General features: G+C 40.3%; 1 protein-coding gene across 3 annotated transcripts in view; it reads right to left on the bottom strand.

Moving 5' to 3' along the window:
- The window catches only part of PIGN (phosphatidylinositol glycan anchor biosynthesis class N), a 111,587-nt gene that overhangs the window by 48,334 nt on the left and 41,172 nt on the right, over window positions 1-22,081 (bottom strand). For all 3 annotated transcript variants that reach the window (XM_083823533.1, XM_083823531.1, XM_083823532.1), the window contains exons 9-12: window positions 19,754-19,794; window positions 17,959-18,018; window positions 16,792-16,884; window positions 14,834-14,889 (exon numbers count right to left, since the gene is read on the bottom strand). In XM_083823533.1, coding sequence (XP_083679659.1) covers window positions 14,834-14,889; window positions 16,792-16,884; window positions 17,959-18,018; window positions 19,754-19,794 — 250 coding nt within the window. The remainder of the gene's footprint in view (window positions 1-14,833; window positions 14,890-16,791; window positions 16,885-17,958; window positions 18,019-19,753; window positions 19,795-22,081) is intronic.

Below are 22,081 nucleotides of genomic sequence, written 5' to 3'. Positions count from 1 at the left end.
AAATTGTCATGGGTCCCAACTTCATGATAGCTGATAAACAGATACAGGAAAGTTATCCTTCACACCCTCCACAATGCTGCTGAGCCACAGCATCATCTTCACAGCATCCCCAGCACAATGGCCCAGCAGTGTACCATTGGCCCTTGCGCACACTCCTCCACACGCAGAAATCCAAACTTCATGTTTCAGGCTGTGCCAAATCCAGATCCAGCCTTGGGGTCTCATTCCTATTATTTTCATCAGCAGCAATTACCTGGGTGGGCACTCCGTTGAACCATGGGAGGAGTTTTTGATGTTATGCAACCACTGCTTGGAAACACTTACTTCTGAGCATTTGATAGGAGCTGTAGGAACTACTTCTGCCTGCCACCCAGAAGCAGCTGATACATCATCAATGATACATACACGCTATCTTTTGAGCCATGAAACTGATGTGAAAGATTCTGTGATTGACCAACCTAATTTTTTTTTCTTTTTATTACTATTTTACTTTTTATTACTAATAGTACCCTGATATGTTTTGCTAGATTGCTTTGATTTCAGAGCACAGCAGTATTGAGCAGGAGTCTTCTAAAACATATAAGATAATAGCAGCAAAAATCTATCTATCTTTTGAAAAAGGTAAATAACTAACTGCATTTAAAATGTTCAGCTGTTTTAAATCTAGAAGAATCTAAAGGTGGTATCTGTAAATGAGCAGGAAGTGAGAGGTCCCATGGAATTCAATACACTCTGTAACAGAAAAGCAACAGAGGAAGAAAGGAAGATGAATGACATGGTGACAGTGAACATTTCATCACCTTAACTTTGGAGGGGAAGACAGAAGACTTCAGAAAACAGCCTTGAAAAGTAGCAGAATGAATGCTGGTTGTTTCCACGCCTTTGTGGTATGTGCCTATGGACGTCAACCCTACAGCTTCAAAGGCCAAGGGCTACCAGCACATAGCCAGAGAGCGTGCACCGAGGCTGGTGATAATTCAAGGAGGAATCAATTCTTCAAGTAGGCTAACAAGATGCTAGCACTGCCTTAGAGAAATCTTTGATCTGTCTAGTTTTGCTAACGTTTTTGGCAGGGCAAACTGCCAAAGGAACCAAACCCATGTGGCAGTTTCCACCTTATGAATAACAGGAAGAAAAAGTGCTAACTTTTAGGTAAGGATTTAAAGAATCTGGAATAAATATTAATATTATTAATATTTTAAAATAATTAATATTAATAAATATTCATTCAGAACTTAAATTCATCCAAAGGGTTCCTATGTCCATTGTCTCATTTTTACTGTTTTATATGTATGCTTTCTGACAATTATCCGTATAATATTTAATGCAAAGGTTTAATATGCTAGAAAAGCCTTATTTTTACCTTTCACTTTATATCTTTCCTACAGTCATTTAGCTATAAATCCCCTAATTATCTTTTTACTCTCAATGAATCATTTTAATATTAATGAACAAGTTACAGTCTTTACCTATTTCTTCTTAGATGACAGCTCCTGGGATCTCTGCACATGGAACGGTGTAACAGACTAAATGTTTTTTTAAGCAGAAAGGTTCAGTAAGTCAAATGCACAATGCAATTATTATGTCAAATGGGGTTGCCATTAGCAAATGCACAGTTAATTCTCAATCGCTAACATCGTACCACACATTTTACCTTACTTCCATACACATGGATTTCAAGTACTGACATTACAATTATCTATGGATTACTTTTGTGTTAAGTTAATGAATTCTACCAGAAACTAAAGACTGTTCACACATACCTGTATCAAAACGCAAGTTTCATCCTGAATACAAAGTTTGATTGTCATCTTAGATATTATTTGCCTCCATATTCAACAAAAACTAAAATAAGTGATGAGAGGATTTTTACATCTCACACCAGACTGAAGAGAAGAGCTACTAAGCATGCAGATTATCCCTCAGTTAAGGGCTGAATGTAGTTCACCATAAGCAGTTTATCATCCACCAAGGATCTTGATACGCATCCTCAGCAGAGGTAGCAGAAAGATCAAAGAGATAAAGCTTACACATGAACAGAAGTGGAAAGTTGACTAGAGAAGGGAGAAGACAGGGACTTAAATAAACAGCCCACAGCTGACTGTAGAAAACCTAAAGGAGGAATTTAAGAATATTTAGAAGTATTAAGAATTCAAGGCAATGCTGAAAACTACTGGACTTAGCTCCACCCATATGCATTCAGCAATGAGAGGTTCCACCATAGTATACTACTATACATTAAAAGGTAACCAGACTCTGGAGAAAGAAAAAACAAAGCTGCAAACTGCTGAAACCTACCCTTTTGAGGCAAACAGTAAGGAACCACCCAAAAATGAAGGAATGGAGAAGAGGAAAAAGTAATACCTAAACAAGTATTGCATCTATTCAAAGATGACTATGATCGATGGTTAATTTTGACTACCTGAACGCATACAGGATTTCAGTGCAAGAGAAGAAATAGAATAAAATTTATCAGGTGTCAAGAATTTCATTCTTTACAGACAAAATTTATGAGATGCTACTATATTCTAATAGTAATGATCAGAGCACAAACTGGAAAAACTGTTTGGTAGGTTTTCATTTTAGATGTGACCAAACAACAAAACTGCAAGGCAAATGTGAATCTGACAGGTTAAATCTTGAACCATTCTTAGCACCGGTTAGTTTAATTTTAACTTAATTGAAACCATTCAGAAGGTTTGGAATACAAAACAGATAGTGTCAGAGACAAGGATAAGCAGACCAGTTATTTCCCTGTGTTTCAGTGTGCAGCAATCCCAGAGGCACTACTAGCATGCTAATGTATTCTCAAGGTCATTTAACGCACATATGTGCAATTAATATTAATAGTAATTAAGTGAGTTTACTGATCATCATTAAAAAGATTCTGAACTCTATAAAGAGAGCTTAAAGTTGTGAATGTACATGCTCCTTCTGGCTACCCATCACCATCCAGTTCTACCAAATACCAAATTTGAAGTACAACTAGTAAAAGTCAAACTTTTCCGTAACACAATATCCTAGAAGTTTTGTTTTCTCTGTATTTGTCTAGTAATAGGAAAGAGAACGCAGTCAGTCAACTCAGCTCTCCTCCTGTCTTTGAACAAAAAAGCATTACAAAATACATCGCTCACACACTGTGAAGTGTAGAACCCTGAGATTTAACTTGAACAAAAAAACTAAGAACTTAATAGTCCTGTATATGATAAATAATATAAATGCATTCACAATAACATTAGGACTCCACATTCTTCACAGGAAATGATGGTGGCACCAGGAGAAGGGTAATTTTGTTTTTCAATATGGCTATCTGAAATTAGCTTTCTAGCTCCAGACAGAAATCACAGCTTCATCCGTGAATAAACATAGTTAATTATGAAAGAAAACAATTGGGCTAATTGTGCAAGTGCTTGTAAACTATCCCTTATGAGATGTTAGCTACCCTTCTCATAAGCATACCTGACAGGATTAATCTTTCTAACACATCATTCACGCTTCATATAAGCTAAGCTATTTGACAGCACTAATAACAAGACTGTGATGAAGCAAGGCTACCGTAGCAATGTCAAGGGGACCTCTCTTTGGCCAACGAATCTTATTTATCATCACGCTACAGAATTACCATCCCCAACAGCATACACAGCATGCTACAGCCAAGCCATGAAACAGAACGGAGAGAGACATCTTACAATGACATCTGTACCCTCTACTACTAGTATGGTAATTTTATTATGTCTGGTTATTTGGATAATGATTTATAGTCATTATATCGTACAGTAAATTTTCCAGAATTATGCTATAAAAAACCCACAGCCCTTAGGATCTGTAGTAGTTTAACATTTAAAGTGCTCCAGATTTCATCATGAAAGTCAAGGAAGCATCACAGACTGGCAGATGCAATGTATGAAGAAAAATGCTGAGTTTCTTTTTTCTTTTTTAAAGCTTGCTGTCAAGCAGTTGAAACAAATTTGTTTTCAGTTCCCTCAAACACACACGCATCCCTGTATGTAAAACTAATAGACTACTCGTGCTTGAGAGCTTAATTTATTACATGAGAACTCGATCTCTCCAGGACAAACTCCACGTACCTCACCACCATCAGCTCATACACATTACATCCATCACTCCTTTTTTACTCTCCCCGTTAGCAAAAACAAACACTGAAACCTGTGCATTCTGCAACACTTTCAGAATGACAAGATTTGCAGAAAACAGTGATCACATTTCTATAACCCATACCCCACCAGCAGCAATAGCTGCTCAGCAGACATCCATCATCTAACTTTGCATATTAGGTATTAGGAAATGGGGAAAAAGACCAACTTTTTCCATTGAAGGGAAACAAAAATCTCGAGGGTAAGGATATACATCCTTTGAACCTCATGATGAACCCCAAAGAGATGTGGAAAGGCCACCTGAATAAAGCCTACTAGGATTTTGTATGTGTCAGCTTCTCCTGAACACAGAATCACAGATGGTTTGGGTTGGAAAGCACCTTAAGGACCATCTGGTTCCAGCCCCCTCCCATGGGCAGGGACACCTCCCACCAGACCAGGCTGCCCAAGGCCCCATCCAGCCTGGCCTTGAGCACCTCCAGGGATGGGGCACCCACAGCTTCTCTGGGCAGCCTGTGCCAGGGCCTCACCACCCTCTGAGAAAAGAATTTCTTCCTAATATCTAATCTAAACATACCCTCTTTTAGTTTAAAGCCATTACTTCTTGTCCTGTCACTACACTCCCTGATACAGAGTCCCTCCCCAGCTTTCCTGTAGGCCCCCTAAAGGCACTGGAAGGCCGCTGTAAGGTCTCCCCAGAGCCCTCTCTTCTCCAAGCTGAACAACCCCAACTCCCTCAGCCTGTCTCCATAGGAGAGGTGCTCCAGCCCTGTCCTTCTTGTCCTGGAGACCCCAGAGCTCAAGACAGGTCTCCAGGTGGGGTCTCACGAGAGCAGAGCAGAGGGGGAGAATCCCCTCCCTCGCCCTGCTGGCCATGCTGCTTTTGGTGCGGCCCAGGATACGGTTGGCCTTCTGGGCTGCAAGCGCACATTGCCAGCTCATGTCGATCCAGCACATATGGCAACATCACACACGGCAGACCTTCTCACCTGCTTTGCTATGAAATTTCAAACTCCCAAACAGTTTGCAATGAAAGAGGCACCAGACTGACGCTTTCCAAACAGTCCGAGCAACCTCTTCCTTCAAAAGGCTGAGCGGTCACAGATCCTTGTCCTCTTCCCAACAAAATTGCTGGCATTTTGGTAATTTGCAACCTGAAAGGAATCCCCTGGAGTAACGCTGCCCCTCTCATCATCAGATTCTCCCGCTGGCACCATCCCACCCACGGAGCAGCCCAGGTCTCTGCCACACACCTGCATTCTCGTCATGCTGAGTGGGGCCAGCACTAACATCTCTCTGCTCTCACCAGGAGAGAAAACAGCCAGCAACAGAAGCAGTTGAATATATTCAGACTGTTTACCAACTCTCCCACTGTGAGGGAGTCATACTAAGAAGGACAGATTGCTTCCAGTTCAGCAATTCTGCAATCAGCTGAAATAGTACTTAGAGGACCAACTATTATTATTTTGATCCACACCACTGCTGCTGACGAAATGGCATCTTGGAAGTGCAGATATAAAACTAGCCCGGTGCTTTTGCAGGGCTGCTATTCAAAAGATGTACAAGTAATGGAACAACACTTTTTCACAGCCTTTTCGGAGCAGCAAGAGGATCCCAAAACAAAGCCAGTCTCCTACGAGAGCTGCCTTCAAACACTCCACCATACAACAGAGAGCATCTCAGAAGAGATCAGGTGGGAAAGGACAAAGCAAGATACTTACAGTGCGTGATGAGGATCAATCACAAGAAATGTGATTGCATGCCTATTCCTGATTCACATCAAATTCGTACTAACAAGCAATCTGAGTGCAGAGATTTGATATTAATGATAGTGCAATCAGAATCAAGCCTAACCTTATCATCCTATCATTTCTTTTAAAGGCATGGTGCATACCCTTGTAGCAAGAGAATGAAATGCATAATACAAAGCCCTCACAATTCCCTATCAAGAGCAGAAAATTATCAGAAAGTGAATAGCAAACGATGCAAAGTCGTGAGTTCATTCAGTGGGCCATGGAGGAAATCAACCAAATAGATATTTCAGAAATCAAAGTCTGGAACCACGATGTTTACTTTTCACTGAACTCGCTGTAAAGTACAGAGTACATGATGCTACTAGAAGTAATGATCAGGAAAAAATAGGGTGTTATAGTTTCATGGACTTTACCAAATTACACATTCATTTTAACATTCAGAAGCTGATTTTCTCCATTTTTAAAATGTGTTTGCTCTAGTTCTTTAGACGTGCCTGTTCAAAAAAAAGAGTTGTCTTACTGTATCTTCAAAAGACAGACAGAAAGCACATACTGTGAGATACAGAAACTTATTTCAGTGTTGATCAAATAGTGAAATACCAAAGATTAAATGATTCAGTGGGCAACTTGGTGATGCTTAATCTGTAGAGACAGCTGAAAACATTTTAGTAAAATGTTAAAATGCAGCCTACACTACTAAAGAGGCGAGTCCTAGGAAATTTAGTTTTGGTAGTTTAGAAGATGCAACTAATTTACACGTGGAAAAAATACAGTAACATTTTAGTGTGATAAGGCAGTGCTAAAGAAAACGATACACTAAAGAGTTAACCCACACTAAAGAGTTAAGTACCTCTGACGCTGCTGCTAAAGGCCCAGGACCCTCAATATTCCACCTCCTCCTGATCCAACCTCTCGCCTCCTGCTATTCCACTGCCAGAAGTTCCAGCTCTGTAGTGGCTACAATTCAGCTAGGTTTTTGTGGCTTCTGAGTTCTCCAACTACTGTGCTAGAGTAAGTCAGCCAGTCTGGCTGTAGGGCTGTCATCAGTTGCCTTTGCAAACTTTTTTCTTTTAATAAATATTAAAAGCACCACATCAGGCACTCTGAAAAAATAAAGAGGAGGAGTAAGAAGGGTAATAAGACACTTCTAAGTCCTGAGTTTTTTAAGCTGTAAAGCATAATGAAATTACAGAATATACACTTCCATAGGCTAAAGATACCAAAAAGCATCTCTAGTGATAAAGTTCAAAAACCTATGCTTTCACATTCAGATTTACGAACGTGCAAATGAAGAAATAGGACACAAATGAAACCACAGGAAGGGGTCTGACTGCTAATGGCTTAATCCTAGGCTACCAAATGCTAAAAACTAAAATAGCCTTTATTTCCACAAATCAGCATCCCCGATGAAGCACATTCAAATATTCTACAGCAAAGTGCCTTAGGATATTTATGTAAATCCTTTAGATAGCAAAGATGAGAGGAAAAGGAGAAGGCAAGCTAACTGCCAGCTGCCAATTCACTGAACAGAAACAATTAAGATAACCGGGCAGCGTACAGCCCGAGTTTGCATGCAAACTACTACTGCAAGAGCTGCAGACAGGCAGAGGCCACTCGGATGCGGTCCCTCCGGACGCTTCGAAGCGGAACTGAGGAACCGGAGCGGGAATCTCACAGGGACGGGGTGTTTTGGTTGAGGAGTCAGCGGGACATAGTGCAGCAGCCTCGGAAAAGGAAGCAGCTTAATAGGGAAGATGCAGATGCTTGAAGGAATGAAAATGAACTATTTTTAGTCTCCTCTATTTCGGTAGTGCAGGGGATACGCAGACTAAATGATAATGCCCTACCTATACTGCAAGCCAGTCCTTTCCTCTGCAAGATGCATGATGGATTTATGTCATGCGTTGAGCTACGTTTAGATAGCTGCAGTATTATGGGCCTGCTGTGTTGTGCCACAGGTCTTCTGCTCCACGGTCCCACGTGCCGAACACCCAAACCGCAGCTACCCTTTTCCTACCAGTTGCATCTGAGGCATGCAGCCGTGGACACAACATGTCGTAGATTGAGGCAGGCACCTAATAACAGGGTCCCCTGGGCACAGAAATGCACTTTTGGGTAACCCTGCTCGCTAGGGCCTGCCTCCCTGCAGTAATCCTGACCTGGAGACCATCGTACATAGGGGAGTCAGTGATCCACCGAGCTGCTGAGTTGAATCAAGCCACCCGAGGCCTGCACTGCACGTCCAGCATGGCCTTCAGGCTGTGTGGTGCTGCACAAACCCCTTGGCCAAGCTCAGCCAGATGGCTGTAACAGAGGAGCCACGGGCAGCTCGCACCCAGTGCTTATACTGCCTGCACAGCCTGGCCTTTATCTCACAGTGCAGCAGGAAGTTCTCATGTGAACCTCTGTTTTGTTTGACAGTAGGAATAATAAATAAAATTGATTTACTGTAAGCAAATCACATAACAGTTTCAATGACCAAAGAGAAGGAACCTCTCCATGGGCAGGATCTGTGCAATGCTGTGGGAAAATCCATCTGGGCTCTGCCTGATGCTACAGGAACATGAGGTGGGGTGCCCAGCATCCAAAGGGACTTAAAGTAAAAAGAATATAGATAATGAGTAAATCTTATTTTATTAAAGCAGCTATTTTACCCTATTTGTTGTTGTGCCTTTCTTAGTGAGATCCAAAGAGCCCTGTGCTCTTTCTCCCACTTGACTCCCCCCGTGATGAACATCCTCTGCCCTTCCCACCCCGCTGCCTGCCCTGCACACCCCCTGCCATCCTCATTACACGAAGCCTCGTAATCTCCCAGAAAAGGCCAATGAGATTTACACAAGGCGACAGGCAAATACATACAAATCTTGCGATACTTTTATCTTACACATTAGCCTCTTAGATTCTTCTAAAGACCTACTTCCTACTTGATAATAAATCCAATTATGTCCAGTCCTTCTGTGCAGAAAGCACCGCCAGTAAGCTCTGTATGTAAAAACTGAAAGCTTTTGAGTGTGCTGAAACCTGCGACCAGCAGGGTGCCTGCTTTCGAAGAGGACTGCATCCTCCCTGATCATCGTTCAGAGCGATTCAGACACAGCACATTCAGTGAAACAGAAGCTGACCTTTTTTGTTTTTTTGCCAAAGAACATGTGTTTTATAGTAGACAGTAATTTCTAATACATCTAACAATCCTTAATGTATATAACCACATGCATCTCAGGTACCGCCATTTACTTAAATAAATGCCATTTATTTAAACAAAACAAGAACTTGATGCTTTAAAGGATGCACTGTGTTTACTGACCTTAAGGGACCCTGCCCCACCTAATGGTGGAGGAGAAGTCACTCATTTCACTTTGATCCAAATGTCAATTTTGTCAAAATATTTCTTAGTTCAGTTTTGAAAGGCCATCAGACAGAGGGAACAATGGAGTGCTGTATCTTCAGTCACAGAAAGGAAGAAGAAAAGAGATATTTGTGCATATGGCCTTTCTTTGAAATTGCTGTACATCTTCACAGACACTCCACGTTATGAATGAGCTATTTTCTATTGCCATGGCAAATCACAGAACATAGGATCACAGAATGGTTTGGGTTGGAAGGGACCTTAAAACCCATAAAGTTCCACCCCCTGCCATGGCAGGGACACCTCCCACCAGACCAGGTTGCCCAAGGCCCCATCCAGCCTGGCCTTGAACACCTCCAGGGATGGGGCACCCACAGCTTCTCTGGGCAGCCTGTGCCAGCGCCTCACTGCACTCTGAGTGAAGAATTTCTTCTGAAAACCTAATCTAAATCTCCCCTCTTTTAGTCTACAGCCATTCCCCTTTGTCCTGTCATTATCTGCCCAAGCAAAAAGGTGCTCTCCATCTTTTCTTATAAGCCAGGTAAGTACTGAAAAGCTGCAATGAGGTCACCCCGGAGCCTTCTATTCTTTAGGCTGAACAGCCCCAGCTCTCTCAGCCTTTTTTCATAGGAGAGGTGCTCCAGCCCTCTGAGCAACTTCGTGGTCCTCCTCTGGACCCACTCTAACAAACCCACGTCCTTCTTGTGCTGGGGGCCCCAGAGCTGAGCGCAGGGCTCCAGGTGGGGCCTCACAAGGGCAGAGCACAAATACACGATGCATAACTACGTGCAAAGACTCAGTCTACATGACTGATGCATCCTTGAATTAAATCCTTACAAATGTTTAAGGCAGTCATATCTCAATTTATATGGGAGAGTAGGGGGGAAGGAAATGTTACATTTTAGCACAGTGAGGGAGAAACATGTCCTAACTGCAGAACACCGCACACACTACAATGCAGGGACTTCCTGTAGAACTATAGTTATGGAAGTCATAGCTTGATTATACATACCAATAACTCCTGGATTATTAAAATTTAGCATTCAAGCAGTGAAATTACTTAAGAATACTTAAATTACTTTAAGAATGCAACATCAAGGTGGTATGGTTACCTTGAGTAATAGTTATGCTGTTTCCTGAAGAAAAAAACACCACCTTTCTTGTTGATATAAACTGCCAAAGACATTCGAAAAAGCACAGCTAGAGGAAATGAAGCACTCATAATCCAGCTGCCCATCTCTTCTTTGTACGTGGTGGTTCTTAACCTACTGCTCCTGCTGTCTTACCATGGGTCAACCAGAACCTGAACAGCTGGAAGCAGAGTCTTGCTTGAAAGCATTGCGTATGCCAGCCATACACAAAATGCACTCCTGTGCTTCTGTGTAATTTAATATCTTAAATCTCTTGCACCTGTTGGAATAATCAAGTTGTTTTAACTGGTTTAAGATGATTTCAATGCAACACTGATGTCCCATCTACTCACCTCACTACAACTGTCCTCCAGCTACTCCTTTTAGGATTTCTTGCAGAGTCTGGAGGTGCTAGCTTTGGGAATGCTTTTGCAACAGCAGCATCTGGCCCCTTGGCACACTCCTCTTCAAACAGTGCCAGCTCTGCAGTTGCTTTAAGGTACATCAAGTGGTCAGAATGCTAAGATAATTCACTATCCTGGACATCGGTCTTTCTCTCCGCAGTCTTCAGATTTGTCCTCCCTCTGTCTTTCTTCAAAGCATCTGGTATTTTGGTACCTGCCTTTCTTACTTACAAAGGTCAGGGCACTGTGCCTATGTCTCAGGAACGCGGCAGGATTTTGTTACACAAGTAACCTCTGACGACTTGCTTTTCACAGCTGGAGAAAAATGCAGGGAGTGGAAGGAAGTGGGAGGAAAACTCATTTCAGACAGTAATCCCTTCAGATATCCAACTGGAATTGCCTATAAATATTCTAAAGAATTATTCAACATAAGCCTCACAAGTGACTTGCACATAAGCAGAGGATGCTTCTGCTCTTGTGTATTCACCCCTCTAGGAGCAGGTTGTGCACCTTGCCTTGCAGAATCAGACCCTTGCAGCTGAGCTCCTTCTAAAATGTATACTCAGTTTCACAGGTAGCCTCAGGACACACTTTTATACAGATTCGTTCCTTGATGAAGAGACTTTAACTAAATGAAAACGACACTGACAGCCAGACACATCCCTATTAATAGATACAGCTACCCAAATTCTGACCGGCCTCAAAGGTGGTCAAGTAGACACTTAGGGAAGTTTCCATTGCATAACAACGACCAGATCCATCCTCCCCATCCTTACAAATTTGACAGATGATTTCAGAGATGCAATTTGGATCCAAGTGAGAAAGGCACATTTCCAATGGCCTCCTTTACTCTCCACCCATTGCGCTAGCCACATTTCTACTAGAGGATAGATTCCTTGTGGAAATCAGGAGACTTTTATCACTTCAAGAGACTTCCTCTCTGTTGCCAGCATTGTATAAATAAGGCATAAAAACAGGCTTGTCGTATAGATAAACTAGCTTAATGCTTTTGGTGTGAGAGATTCAATGTGCAACTCAAACGCTAGTTTTTGAGTCATTGCATCAGAGGTCATGAAGAGTTTTCTAGTCACGTGGCAATGATACGCCTTGAAAATTCAAGCTCAGAAACAGGATTTCCCCCTTAGAATATAAGAATACCTTTTTATGCTATTTCTTGCTGAAAAAATAAGCTGAGTTTTTCTGGAAAGTTTTCTTTCTACAGAACGCATTATCTGTGAATGTATCTCCCTCTGTATAAACAAAGCTTTAATAGTAATTGTATCAACTTCTATGGAAATAGAATGTCTCCGTCTGAAATTTTACATTCATATTTCTTCTGGAATTCACATCCACATTTCAGTTACACAGACTTAAACAACATTTATTCAGTTACACCATTTAACTTAAGTAATTTAAGGAGCTCAATTCTAAGGCATTTTTGTTTACTTTCGGGTTATCAAGGTACTGAAACAGAATGTGTAATATTCCAAGACTGAGTATTTACTTTTCAAATTTCCACATAAAGTTGATGGTCCCAAAGCCATGAACTATGCTTCACTAACCTCCTATAAACTAGGGAGGAATAAAGCATTACGGTTTCTGAGCATCACGTTACACATTTCATGCACCAGAAAGATTAAAAAAGGATATATAACTCCTTTGTACAAAATTCAAAACAATGAGTAGTGGTGGAAGAAGCTATTCTCACCTTAATGAAAGGCCAGTAGTGGTCAGAAGTAACAATACAGAACTGTGCTCAACAGTGCACCAGGCCAATCATAGATTAACATAAATTTGTGGCCAAACCTCTCATTACACCTATGCTGACAAGTCCAAATAGTGTATAGCTGTGCAGGAATGGAATCTCTATACTACTACCAACTATTTTGAAACAGTATACCAAGAGATCTCCTGTTTCAGATACCCAAAGATGGGGTAATTTAGTCCTGTATTGTATCTGTGGAGATTTTTGCTATCTTTGAAGAGACTGCTAATACAAAATTGTACTTACTCTTCCTTTCACACAATTTTATTTAGCGTAGTGATATCAGGGACAACATGTATTGTATTGCCGGATTTGAAACTGGATCATGTGGGCAATAATGCTGCTGCCTTCTGGGCTTCTCTCCTTCAAAACATGCTCGGTAGCACACAGCAGAAAAACTACTTACATGTGTTAACAAATTTGAGGGTTCTGACAGTTAACACGGACAAGGCTAGCTGCGAAGACTTGAAATGCCCATCTCCTCTCTGCCCCCAAACACACACGCTGCCTGACCTACACAGTAAAGCCAGCAAAAGGGGATACACGCCTTTCCCCGAGCATCTCACTCTAGTTCAAGCAAGGTTTGTTTGGACAACTGGTGAAAGCTGGCTTACACCAATGCATCGGATCAGCAACGGCAGCTGACACTCAGGCTCACAATCACTGCTCTCACAGTCACATCCCCATGAAGCAGGGGAAGGTCTGTGATATGAGTCTTTTCTTGCTTTCCTAGAGTGAAGAGAAACAAGATCTTCTTGAGGAACCAAGGCCAGTCTTTATACACACAACATGCTAACACCTTCTGTAAGCTAATCCACACATCCAAGGAATGGTTTTGGTTTCACACACCTTTCCCCTGAAACCACTACCCCGAATTCTGATTCAGAAACTATTTAAGAATATATAGAGAAAGTAGAATAAATGTATTTTTGCAATGCACCATGCTAAAAAGTAACAATATTTTTATACCAAGTTTTAGTTATATTTTCAAAGTGATAAATGTCTCAAGCATTTCAAGAACATTTCAACCCAAAATACACCTTCTCTCCTCCCCCCCCCCCAAAAAAAAAAGATGAAAACACCAATTCATTAGGCAATTAGCAGCTCTTAGTTCTCTTACAGGTAACCTCAATGTTAAGAAAATACACCCTATTTTACAGAATCAGACATTTCTTGCAGAAAGGTGAAATTTAAAGAAGAGCTGTGAAGACAATCTAACAGATTTCCCCACAGAACCAAAGATGACTGACTGTCCTTTGCATATGGCATTTTTGTTCCATACAGATCAGTAAGTTATTAGGTAATGCAATTGTCATTCATTCTCAATCAGAATTTAAATCAAAGCATTTGTTATGTGCCCGTGATTGACTTAACTGGGGTCTCAGAAACTAAGTGTCTTGGAGCCCTGCCCTTTGAAGAAGCTAGTGGTATAAAACTCACACAATAAATCTCTATTCGGAAAGACAGCAATCTTATTTAGCAGTTAAATGTACTTCACAGGAAAAGAGTCTAGTACTTTACTGCTCCTATGATTTAAAGATCTTAATTAACATCGGTTTTATTTCCCAAAGGAAAACAGCTGCGCTCAATGACAAAGCATTTTTGGAGCACTCCACACACTAAAGGCAGAACCGATCATGCGCACCCATAGCAAAGCTCTCTCAAAACTTCTGGGGCAGGAAGAGGGCAATAGGATAAAGCAGCTTTAGCTGGATAAGACTGATGGGTGAGTAGGTCAGTAGCGGCTGCGTACACTGGAACACAGAGCTCACAGATACACAAATCTTTTTCAAAATTCCTTCATGGCCTTGAAAACAAATACTAGACAACACAAAGAGTTTGAGCCTGATTTCTGGCTGCAAGGGGTTTTGTTTGTTGGCTATTCATTAGAATTTAAATTGCAGAAGAAACAATTCTTAGTCCAACTTTGATATACGTACAATCTGTTCTCTTTCTCGTTTGTATTTCCTAGCCCTATAGCACCTTTCATCAGGAATGATAAAAGAACATAGCAAAAAAGAAATCAGGGAGAGTTACCATGCAGTCTCTATATATCTATATTGTCAAAAAAGTTAAGTAAATAACCCTTAACCAAAGATTAAGTGTAAGGAATGGATTATTATTTTTTTAGATCTACTTCTAACCAGAACTTTTAAACAGAAATTTATTGCACAAAATCTTCATTCTAATGCGAAGTTTCATAGTTAGATAAACATTATCATTTAACAAGGAAGGAAGAGGCCAGATTTCTCTGTCACTGGATTTCACTGAAATACCAAAGCGTTAAAACAATCAAGGTAAGCTTTTACACGCACTTACTTAAATGGTGTGAACAGAAATGACAATGTAGTTGCCTTTTTCTGATTCATCTTAACCTGCATAAGAAAAAAGTTAAACCATTAAATGTAAGTTGCAACAAGAACAAAAATTATGTCAGGCATTAAACTAAGCCACAGAAAAGTTCTAAGACTACGGAAAAGGAATTAAATCAAGTTGCCAATATAGTGTCCAAGAAACCAGGTGTTAAACGTTTGTCTGTGTAACTCCTCAGTGCTGAATCAGTGTTTTTCGGGAAGCCGGAGCTGCTCCAAAGTAGGTAAAATACAGCTCCCTCTCTACAGCAGTGATTTTTTTACAGGACTTCTACAGTTTTCAGGAGAAAGGAAAGAAATGGCTAGAAATCCTAACAGACTTTAGTGACAGTCTCCTGTGAAAGTGGCATTATTTATGCTGGACAGGAACTGGAACGCTGCTGCAACTGTGCTGAAGCAATACTGTTAGATCGATTAACCTGCACTTGGATAAAAATAGAAGGCTTGGATGCCAGAGTCACTTTGCCCAAGGCCCTTCAAAACATCTTTAAGGTCTCCTGCACCAGTTTGACTTGAGTTTGACTGCTGGCATAAAGCAGAGGAAAGAACTCTAGCACACTGCTTCCAGAATCTGACAGCTTGAAGTAGCAACCCACATGTCTCATCCTATCCATCCAACACAACATCCTCTCTCCAGGGAGTACAAACTGTGGTCTGGTCAGTCCATCACAGGAAAAGTAAAAACCCACTTGGCATGTCTAAGGCAGTGTGCTACTTCTGCTTCAGCAAAGAAATGCAAACAAAAATCACAAACAAACCTTCCAAAACAATTCTAGAAACAAGCTACCCAACAAGAAAATAGCTCAACACTACAAAATTACAGAATAAAAATAAAGACAAGGAGGACTAGAACTACTTTTTTCTTAAACATTCCCTGAGACAACAATTTAACCAAAAAGAGCCAATTTACTTGTTCAATACATAGAGCAGAGGTCTTCCAACTGCGGAGGCTCTGCCAGCATACTTCAACTTCACATCCCAACAGCCAGTCACTTCCTCTGCTACATGCCAGCTCTCCACCACCAGAGACTGGAAAGCAACTCTGCTGTTGACATGGCCAATTTGATATCCATACAAACTGTGTTTGGGAACCTGTGCGCTCAAGGGACAGAAGGTGCTGAAGGCACTAATCATCATGTTACAGGTCATCTCAAGTGACTTCCTCGCTCTGACACCGTCACATGCTTTCCCAACAGTTCTGCATGACTCTGCTTCCTATCTGTGGAGATGATAAATTTCCTTCAAAGCATTTCTATGTCTTGCCAAAACTAAAACTTCTAGGATTTGTTTCTTTTTAGGATTTTACTCCACAGTTAAACAGCATCTAGTGAAACAAAACCCTTCACCCCCCCCCTTTTGAACCACATATATGTTCTTATAATATCCAATATGAGACAAATCAAGATAGAAAGCAGAGATAAATGCTTACAAAGCATACAACAGATATTAAGCGTAATCTAAAGGTTAATCAACACACTAATTTAATTTCTTTAATGGACATGTGCCTGTTACTTTTTGATCTGTTTACTGGTCTGCCTTAGAGCCTTCTCTCCCAACCACTGCTGAAAAAGAAATTTTCCTTTACCAATAGCAGAAATCAGTGCTCAGCTTCAGGCCTACCTACACACTGCTGCAGGTTTACACTAACATCAATAAACATCAGCATTAAGATCCGAATCAAGAAAAAGTGGCTCATTTTCCTTACTAAGGAGATGTTTTATTGAAGTCTTTCAAACCTCTTCAGATACAGTTCACAGCTAGCACCACCTAGTATGTGTGTACAATTTTAGTCCTTTGAATCACAGCGTGCCATATACACTGCATGGCCCGCTATAATTATTTCACACAGAACAATAATAATTATTATTCAAAGAGATATTTGTCTTTTCCACCACGTTTAATTACCTTAAATTGCTCGAGAACCTGAACAGCATTGGTAAACATGCTCTCTGCTTTGAAATGAGCACTATTGTTCAGATATTCCAGAGGCAGGGTTCCCTGGGGAAGAATAAATAAATATATAAGTAAATCTTAAAAATTTACGGGGAGACAACGGAATTTCTCCAACTGTATGGTGGGCCAAATGAGCAGTAAGAGTGCTTCAAATTACTACTTAAATAACTACTGTAACACCTTAACAATGCTCTTACATCATTTCTCAGCATTGCAAAGACTGCTCATATTATCCCAGCTCTCACAGGAACACAAAGGCACATAATGCAAACTGTTAATTAAACTACATATTATATAGTAATAAAGCCTCAACCACTCATCATATGCCATTTTTTTTTTAAATATCTAGAAGGTTTCCATTCAAACCCTTGCTTGGTCCTGACTTGCCTGGTACTCAGGATGAGAAAGTGAGTGTTAGGACACTTTTCTCAGGTTGCTTTGCAAGTCCAGCAATCACTGCAAGACAGGGGGACTGGGGCAGAGCTTGCAGAAGAAATATTTTGAAAGTGTGTTGTATTTTGATGTTTTAAATGGAAAATGAGAAGCATCAGAGCATGCTGATGCAATGCTAATTGCCAATTAGGTATTTATTAGACAACCTTTGGGCTACACAAAAACATAGGAAGCAAATTCAAAGAAAAAGCTATCTCAGTGAAGACTGTTCTCTCACTGTTCGTGAAATTAAAAGCACAAGATACCATCTGAAAAAAACTCATCACACTAAATTACACAAGAAATAATTAAACATTAGATTGCAAGAACTATCTTGTTTACATATTCAGCTTTCTTGATCAAAATCAAATGTTATTCAAACCATATTGCATTTTTACCATCCCTAAAAAACAAACAAAAACCTTTTACATAGCTCAACAGTGTAAGGTTGCAGGTTATAAAAGGATCGACTGCCTTTGCAAATTAAAGTACTATATAATATATAAAAAGATTAAGTTTATGCTCCAAAGTGAAAATATATGCACATAAAATTAAAACTAGAAGCAGTCTCATACCCTCGAGCAATTTCCCAGAACTGTAATCTTTCCCCTTCTATCTCGTCCCCAAAATCTCTTCCTTTAAGACACGCAGATTCCCATAATATGTTAAGACATTTGTACTACTTACCACAGAATTCAGGGGGAAAGGAACACCAATAAGGGAAGCCATCAGCGGTGCTATATCAGCCTGTGCAAACAGAAACATCCCATTTTAACACAATCCCAGCTTCTAGAACTAATAAGTTCAGTTTAATTTTAACGTATCTACATTTGTAACAGTAAATGGTATAAAACTGTGAAGTTATAACATCACTACTTCATAATATTTCGTTTACTCTTTCTTGTAGTCATCATGAAATGATTAGATTCAAAATGTTCAGACTCCACTACTGATAAAGTTTCAAGACTATATATTTAGTTTAAAAAGCAAAATAAAAAAGGTGTTTATTCACAGGAATTCAGTACCTTCTTCACTGCGCTCAGAAGCATACTGCTTTATGACAACATACCACAGAAAGCACTCATTTCATATTTACAGTTTTAAGCAATACACCAATTTTTTGCACAATTTTTGCTTTTCAAAATGCTCCTCCCAAGTTTTCACAGTGAGGATTACTCAACTTCTCCCCTTCACAGAGGGGCTCTATATCTTTTCCTGTGTCCACTTAGCCCTTAACCCTCAAGAAGGTACCTTTACCTACATCGAGGCTTCTCAGAAAATAAGTTACCATTACCTTCTACTTATGATGATAAACACTGGATTTTCACTAGGTTTATATTTTTCTACAGTATATAACTATACACTAAGATTTTTTATTTCTCCACCATAAATCTGAAGAAACTATGCTGAAATCAAAGGCACTGCTGCAGCCTCATGTTTACTGTGCAGATGCAGACTCCAAAACATCATTTGTTTGTAGTCAGAGAGTATGTAGTATAATATAAGCAGAAATCCATCTCTAATTTCATACTAGGGTTTTGCTGAAAGCAGCTTATCCAAAGCTTTCCCAACTTTAATCTCACAGTAAAAGTTTCTTTCCATTGTTTTATCATGTTTGGAGTCTTATTCATACATTGGGTTTCATAGGACGGGATAAAGGAAGAATCAAGTTGCCAGTGCACAGATGTACATTATCTCCTTGATTTATAAAAGATCGGCTGATTTAGTATCAAGGGTTAAGTTGTCCTTTCCTTCTTCCTTCACAGTGCAATGCTACATATTTGTCTAAACAGCCAAGTGGCTGGGCCATACTACAGACTTTGTTAAAAAAAACAGTTCAATGGTACAGTAAGAATTGGTTTTGATTCATAAGTGATAGCAACTTCTGAAAAAAGTGACAAAAATACAGACATCAAAATAGCTCTGAAAAACGACGCTAAACATAAAACTGGTTAACTTCAATGTAGCAAAAAGCATGCAGATGTTCACTAGCTTGGGAAGCATGGCCATCAGACTATACTTTCTTTGTTTAGCCAGGCACCTTACATAGGAGTAGGCAATAGCTCAGATCCAAAATATTTTAAAAAGCAGAAAGTTGAAGGAAGGCATCACAAGCTATTTCTAAAAGCTTGCAAAAACATCCCACTCTGAAAACAGATGCTATTCCAGTTACAATCAGATAACTGACACTGAGCTTGCAAGGAATACCTCACATATTGTACTGCACTCCTTCTAAAAAGGCATATTATCGCAATTAAAAATGGCGTGAAAATGCATCTTCAGGAAAAGAAGTCGTACCTAGCTGCTGTGTGTTAACATGAAGAAGCTTAGATCACTTATGGTCAGTATAGGGGCAGTTCCTGCACGTTCCACGGAAATGCCAAGTCAGTGTGATGATTCATTCAAGTTCCCTCAATTAGTTTAAATCACACAAAACTCCATTTGAAAGCTTATGAGTTCTTAAATTAGGTATATTTGATACCTGATTGACATCCAGCCTCTTCAGGTTCTCCAGTTTCCACTCTGCAAGAAATAACAGAGCACGTGAACAAATAGTCTAAATAGATTTGAAAGGGATAATTCAAATGACATTTAATGTCTTGTTGGCATTTTCTGAACAGTGTTGTTACTAAAGAAAATTATAATTTGGCTTTAGGATGCTAGCTCAGGAGAGGTTATGGATGGAACACAACAGGCAGAAACAATAAAATGCGTTCATTTCAGTTCACATTTTCTTTTATCCACCAGGATAAATTGCTGCCTGCAATTGTGACCCAGATCAGTTGAAGAAAGTCCAAGCCTTTTATTTTTTTTCAGCACAGCACAGAAAGTGATGTGTTATCTTCTGTACCAACTAAAAGAATCAAACTCAGGTTTAGGAAGACTGTTTAAATCTCTTCAAGTGCCTTTTTTTTTTTTTAAAGGTTAACCAAAGGTTTCTAATGTACCAGTACGGAGTGGTACAAACATACTTCATATGTGCCATATGCAATACTGGCTAAAAGCAAGCTCAAGGGAAAAGTTCAACAATTTAGTAATCAGAACAACTACAATGAAGACAGAGACAGAGACAAACCCCTGAAGCTATGGTGCATCATACAAAAATCTGGTTGAAAACAGCATTTTCCTGCTCTCCATTAACCTCTAAGGAAATGAAGAGGAAATTTTCTGTTTTCACTGGGGGTAGAGAGCTATTTCAAAACAAAGTTGAGGTGTTTTTTTTCATGCCTTCTCCTGGTGTTTAAATTAGCTCACCCAATACCTACAACAATAACACGAGAAAAAAAAAAAAAGAAAGAAAAAACCCACCAACCCTACAATTTTGGTAACTCAAGTTTAAAAAAAATCAGATACACAGGAGAAAAATGGTAGGGGCTGAGAAAGGCTTGCTCACAGTACTTAAAATGCTGTCAGCTATGTACCTAGAGCAGACCTTGATTACAGCAGTAAAGAATTCAGGGCAACTTATCCTCAACTGGGGAACCCAACGTAATGTTAGCCACAGGGACACAGCCACCTTTCCCAAACAAACACACAAAGCTAAGTGGACCAGTCGCTGCCCTGCTAATGCTATTTGCCCAAACGGCACCACAGAAACAGCACAGATGCAAGCAGGGCTCTGCCCAGCATCTCCGAATTGCAGCTGCCTCACTTACACCACTTCCAGTATAAGCACTTTGTCTACAATCATCCTCTGGGTTTAAGTGAGTGAAAGTTTAAGGGCAGCAGAAACAGATTTTGTTAAGAGCGCTGGTAAGCCGTATTTCAAAGTTCTGGCTCAACCTCATTATTTTTCCAAACAACAATAAGCATTCAAATCCGGACTGTATCTTTTTTGTCTTTCACTATACCCTGTCAGCACCAGACCCAAACATTCCTATTTTGAATATTGCATGTACCACACTTATTTTCAGCAATTAGCTCGTACCACTGCAAGCTTCAGGGACCCGATTGCGAGTTCACTGTTATTTATGTGCTAAGAGCACCCTGAACAGCAGCCATGCATCTTAACAGCAGTAAGAAATAGTTGCAGTGAGTTCCCATAGCAACACGGGGGAAGTATTATCAGCATTTATCATGAATCCTGTATTAAACTTGCACCAAAATGAGCAAGTTTGTTTCCTTTTGCTTCCCAGAGCAGGAAGCAGGTTTGTATTTCTAGAGACAGATTCTCTCCTATATTTTTATTATATAAAAGCAATGTTTTTTCCCTTTTAAATAACATTTCCCAATCAAAAACGTGGAAAAACAGTCTATACACATACAACGTGTCTAGGGAAGGAAGAAACTGTAGCTCTGCTGGAGAAGCTTCTAGCAAACCTAGAAACTTTTACTTCTCTGCTTCCCTTGTTTATATATTTTCAAGAGGAGAATAATTTGAGCCACAAGGCTTGGACCAGGCACTGTAAGATATGAAATCCAAGTGTTCCCAAAGAACAGGACACACCTACACACTGGCCAAGCTGGGTTGCACTCCTGGGAATGAGACACGGTGAATCTAGATGCTGCCCTAGCTGGTTTTGTGTTTCAAGCTCTCTGTTTAAGTTTCCTGTACAGCGTTCAGCAGTTTCCAGTTTGTTTGACATTTTCCTTCCCTTGCCCTGCAGCCTGCAGGGCAGTCAGTTGCAAACAGTCCAGAGGAAACCGCAGGGAGGTGCCAGCTGAAGAGAGACTAGCACGAGGCTGCATGGACCAAACCAAGCCTCTCATAAAACCTCACGGAAGCGAAACCTCATGTGCAGCAAAGCAGGCTGAGCTTCCTCTGAAAAAGGGAAGCCTGTGGGTGAAAGCCACCAGCACGCACTTACAG

This window comes from Anser anser, assembly GCF_964211835.1.
Source record: "Anser anser genome assembly, chromosome: 2".
NCBI classification, from domain to species: domain Eukaryota; kingdom Metazoa; phylum Chordata; class Aves; order Anseriformes; family Anatidae; genus Anser; species Anser anser.
Note: the sequence above shows the minus strand (reverse complement) of the source record. Positions and strands in the feature narration are given on the sequence as shown.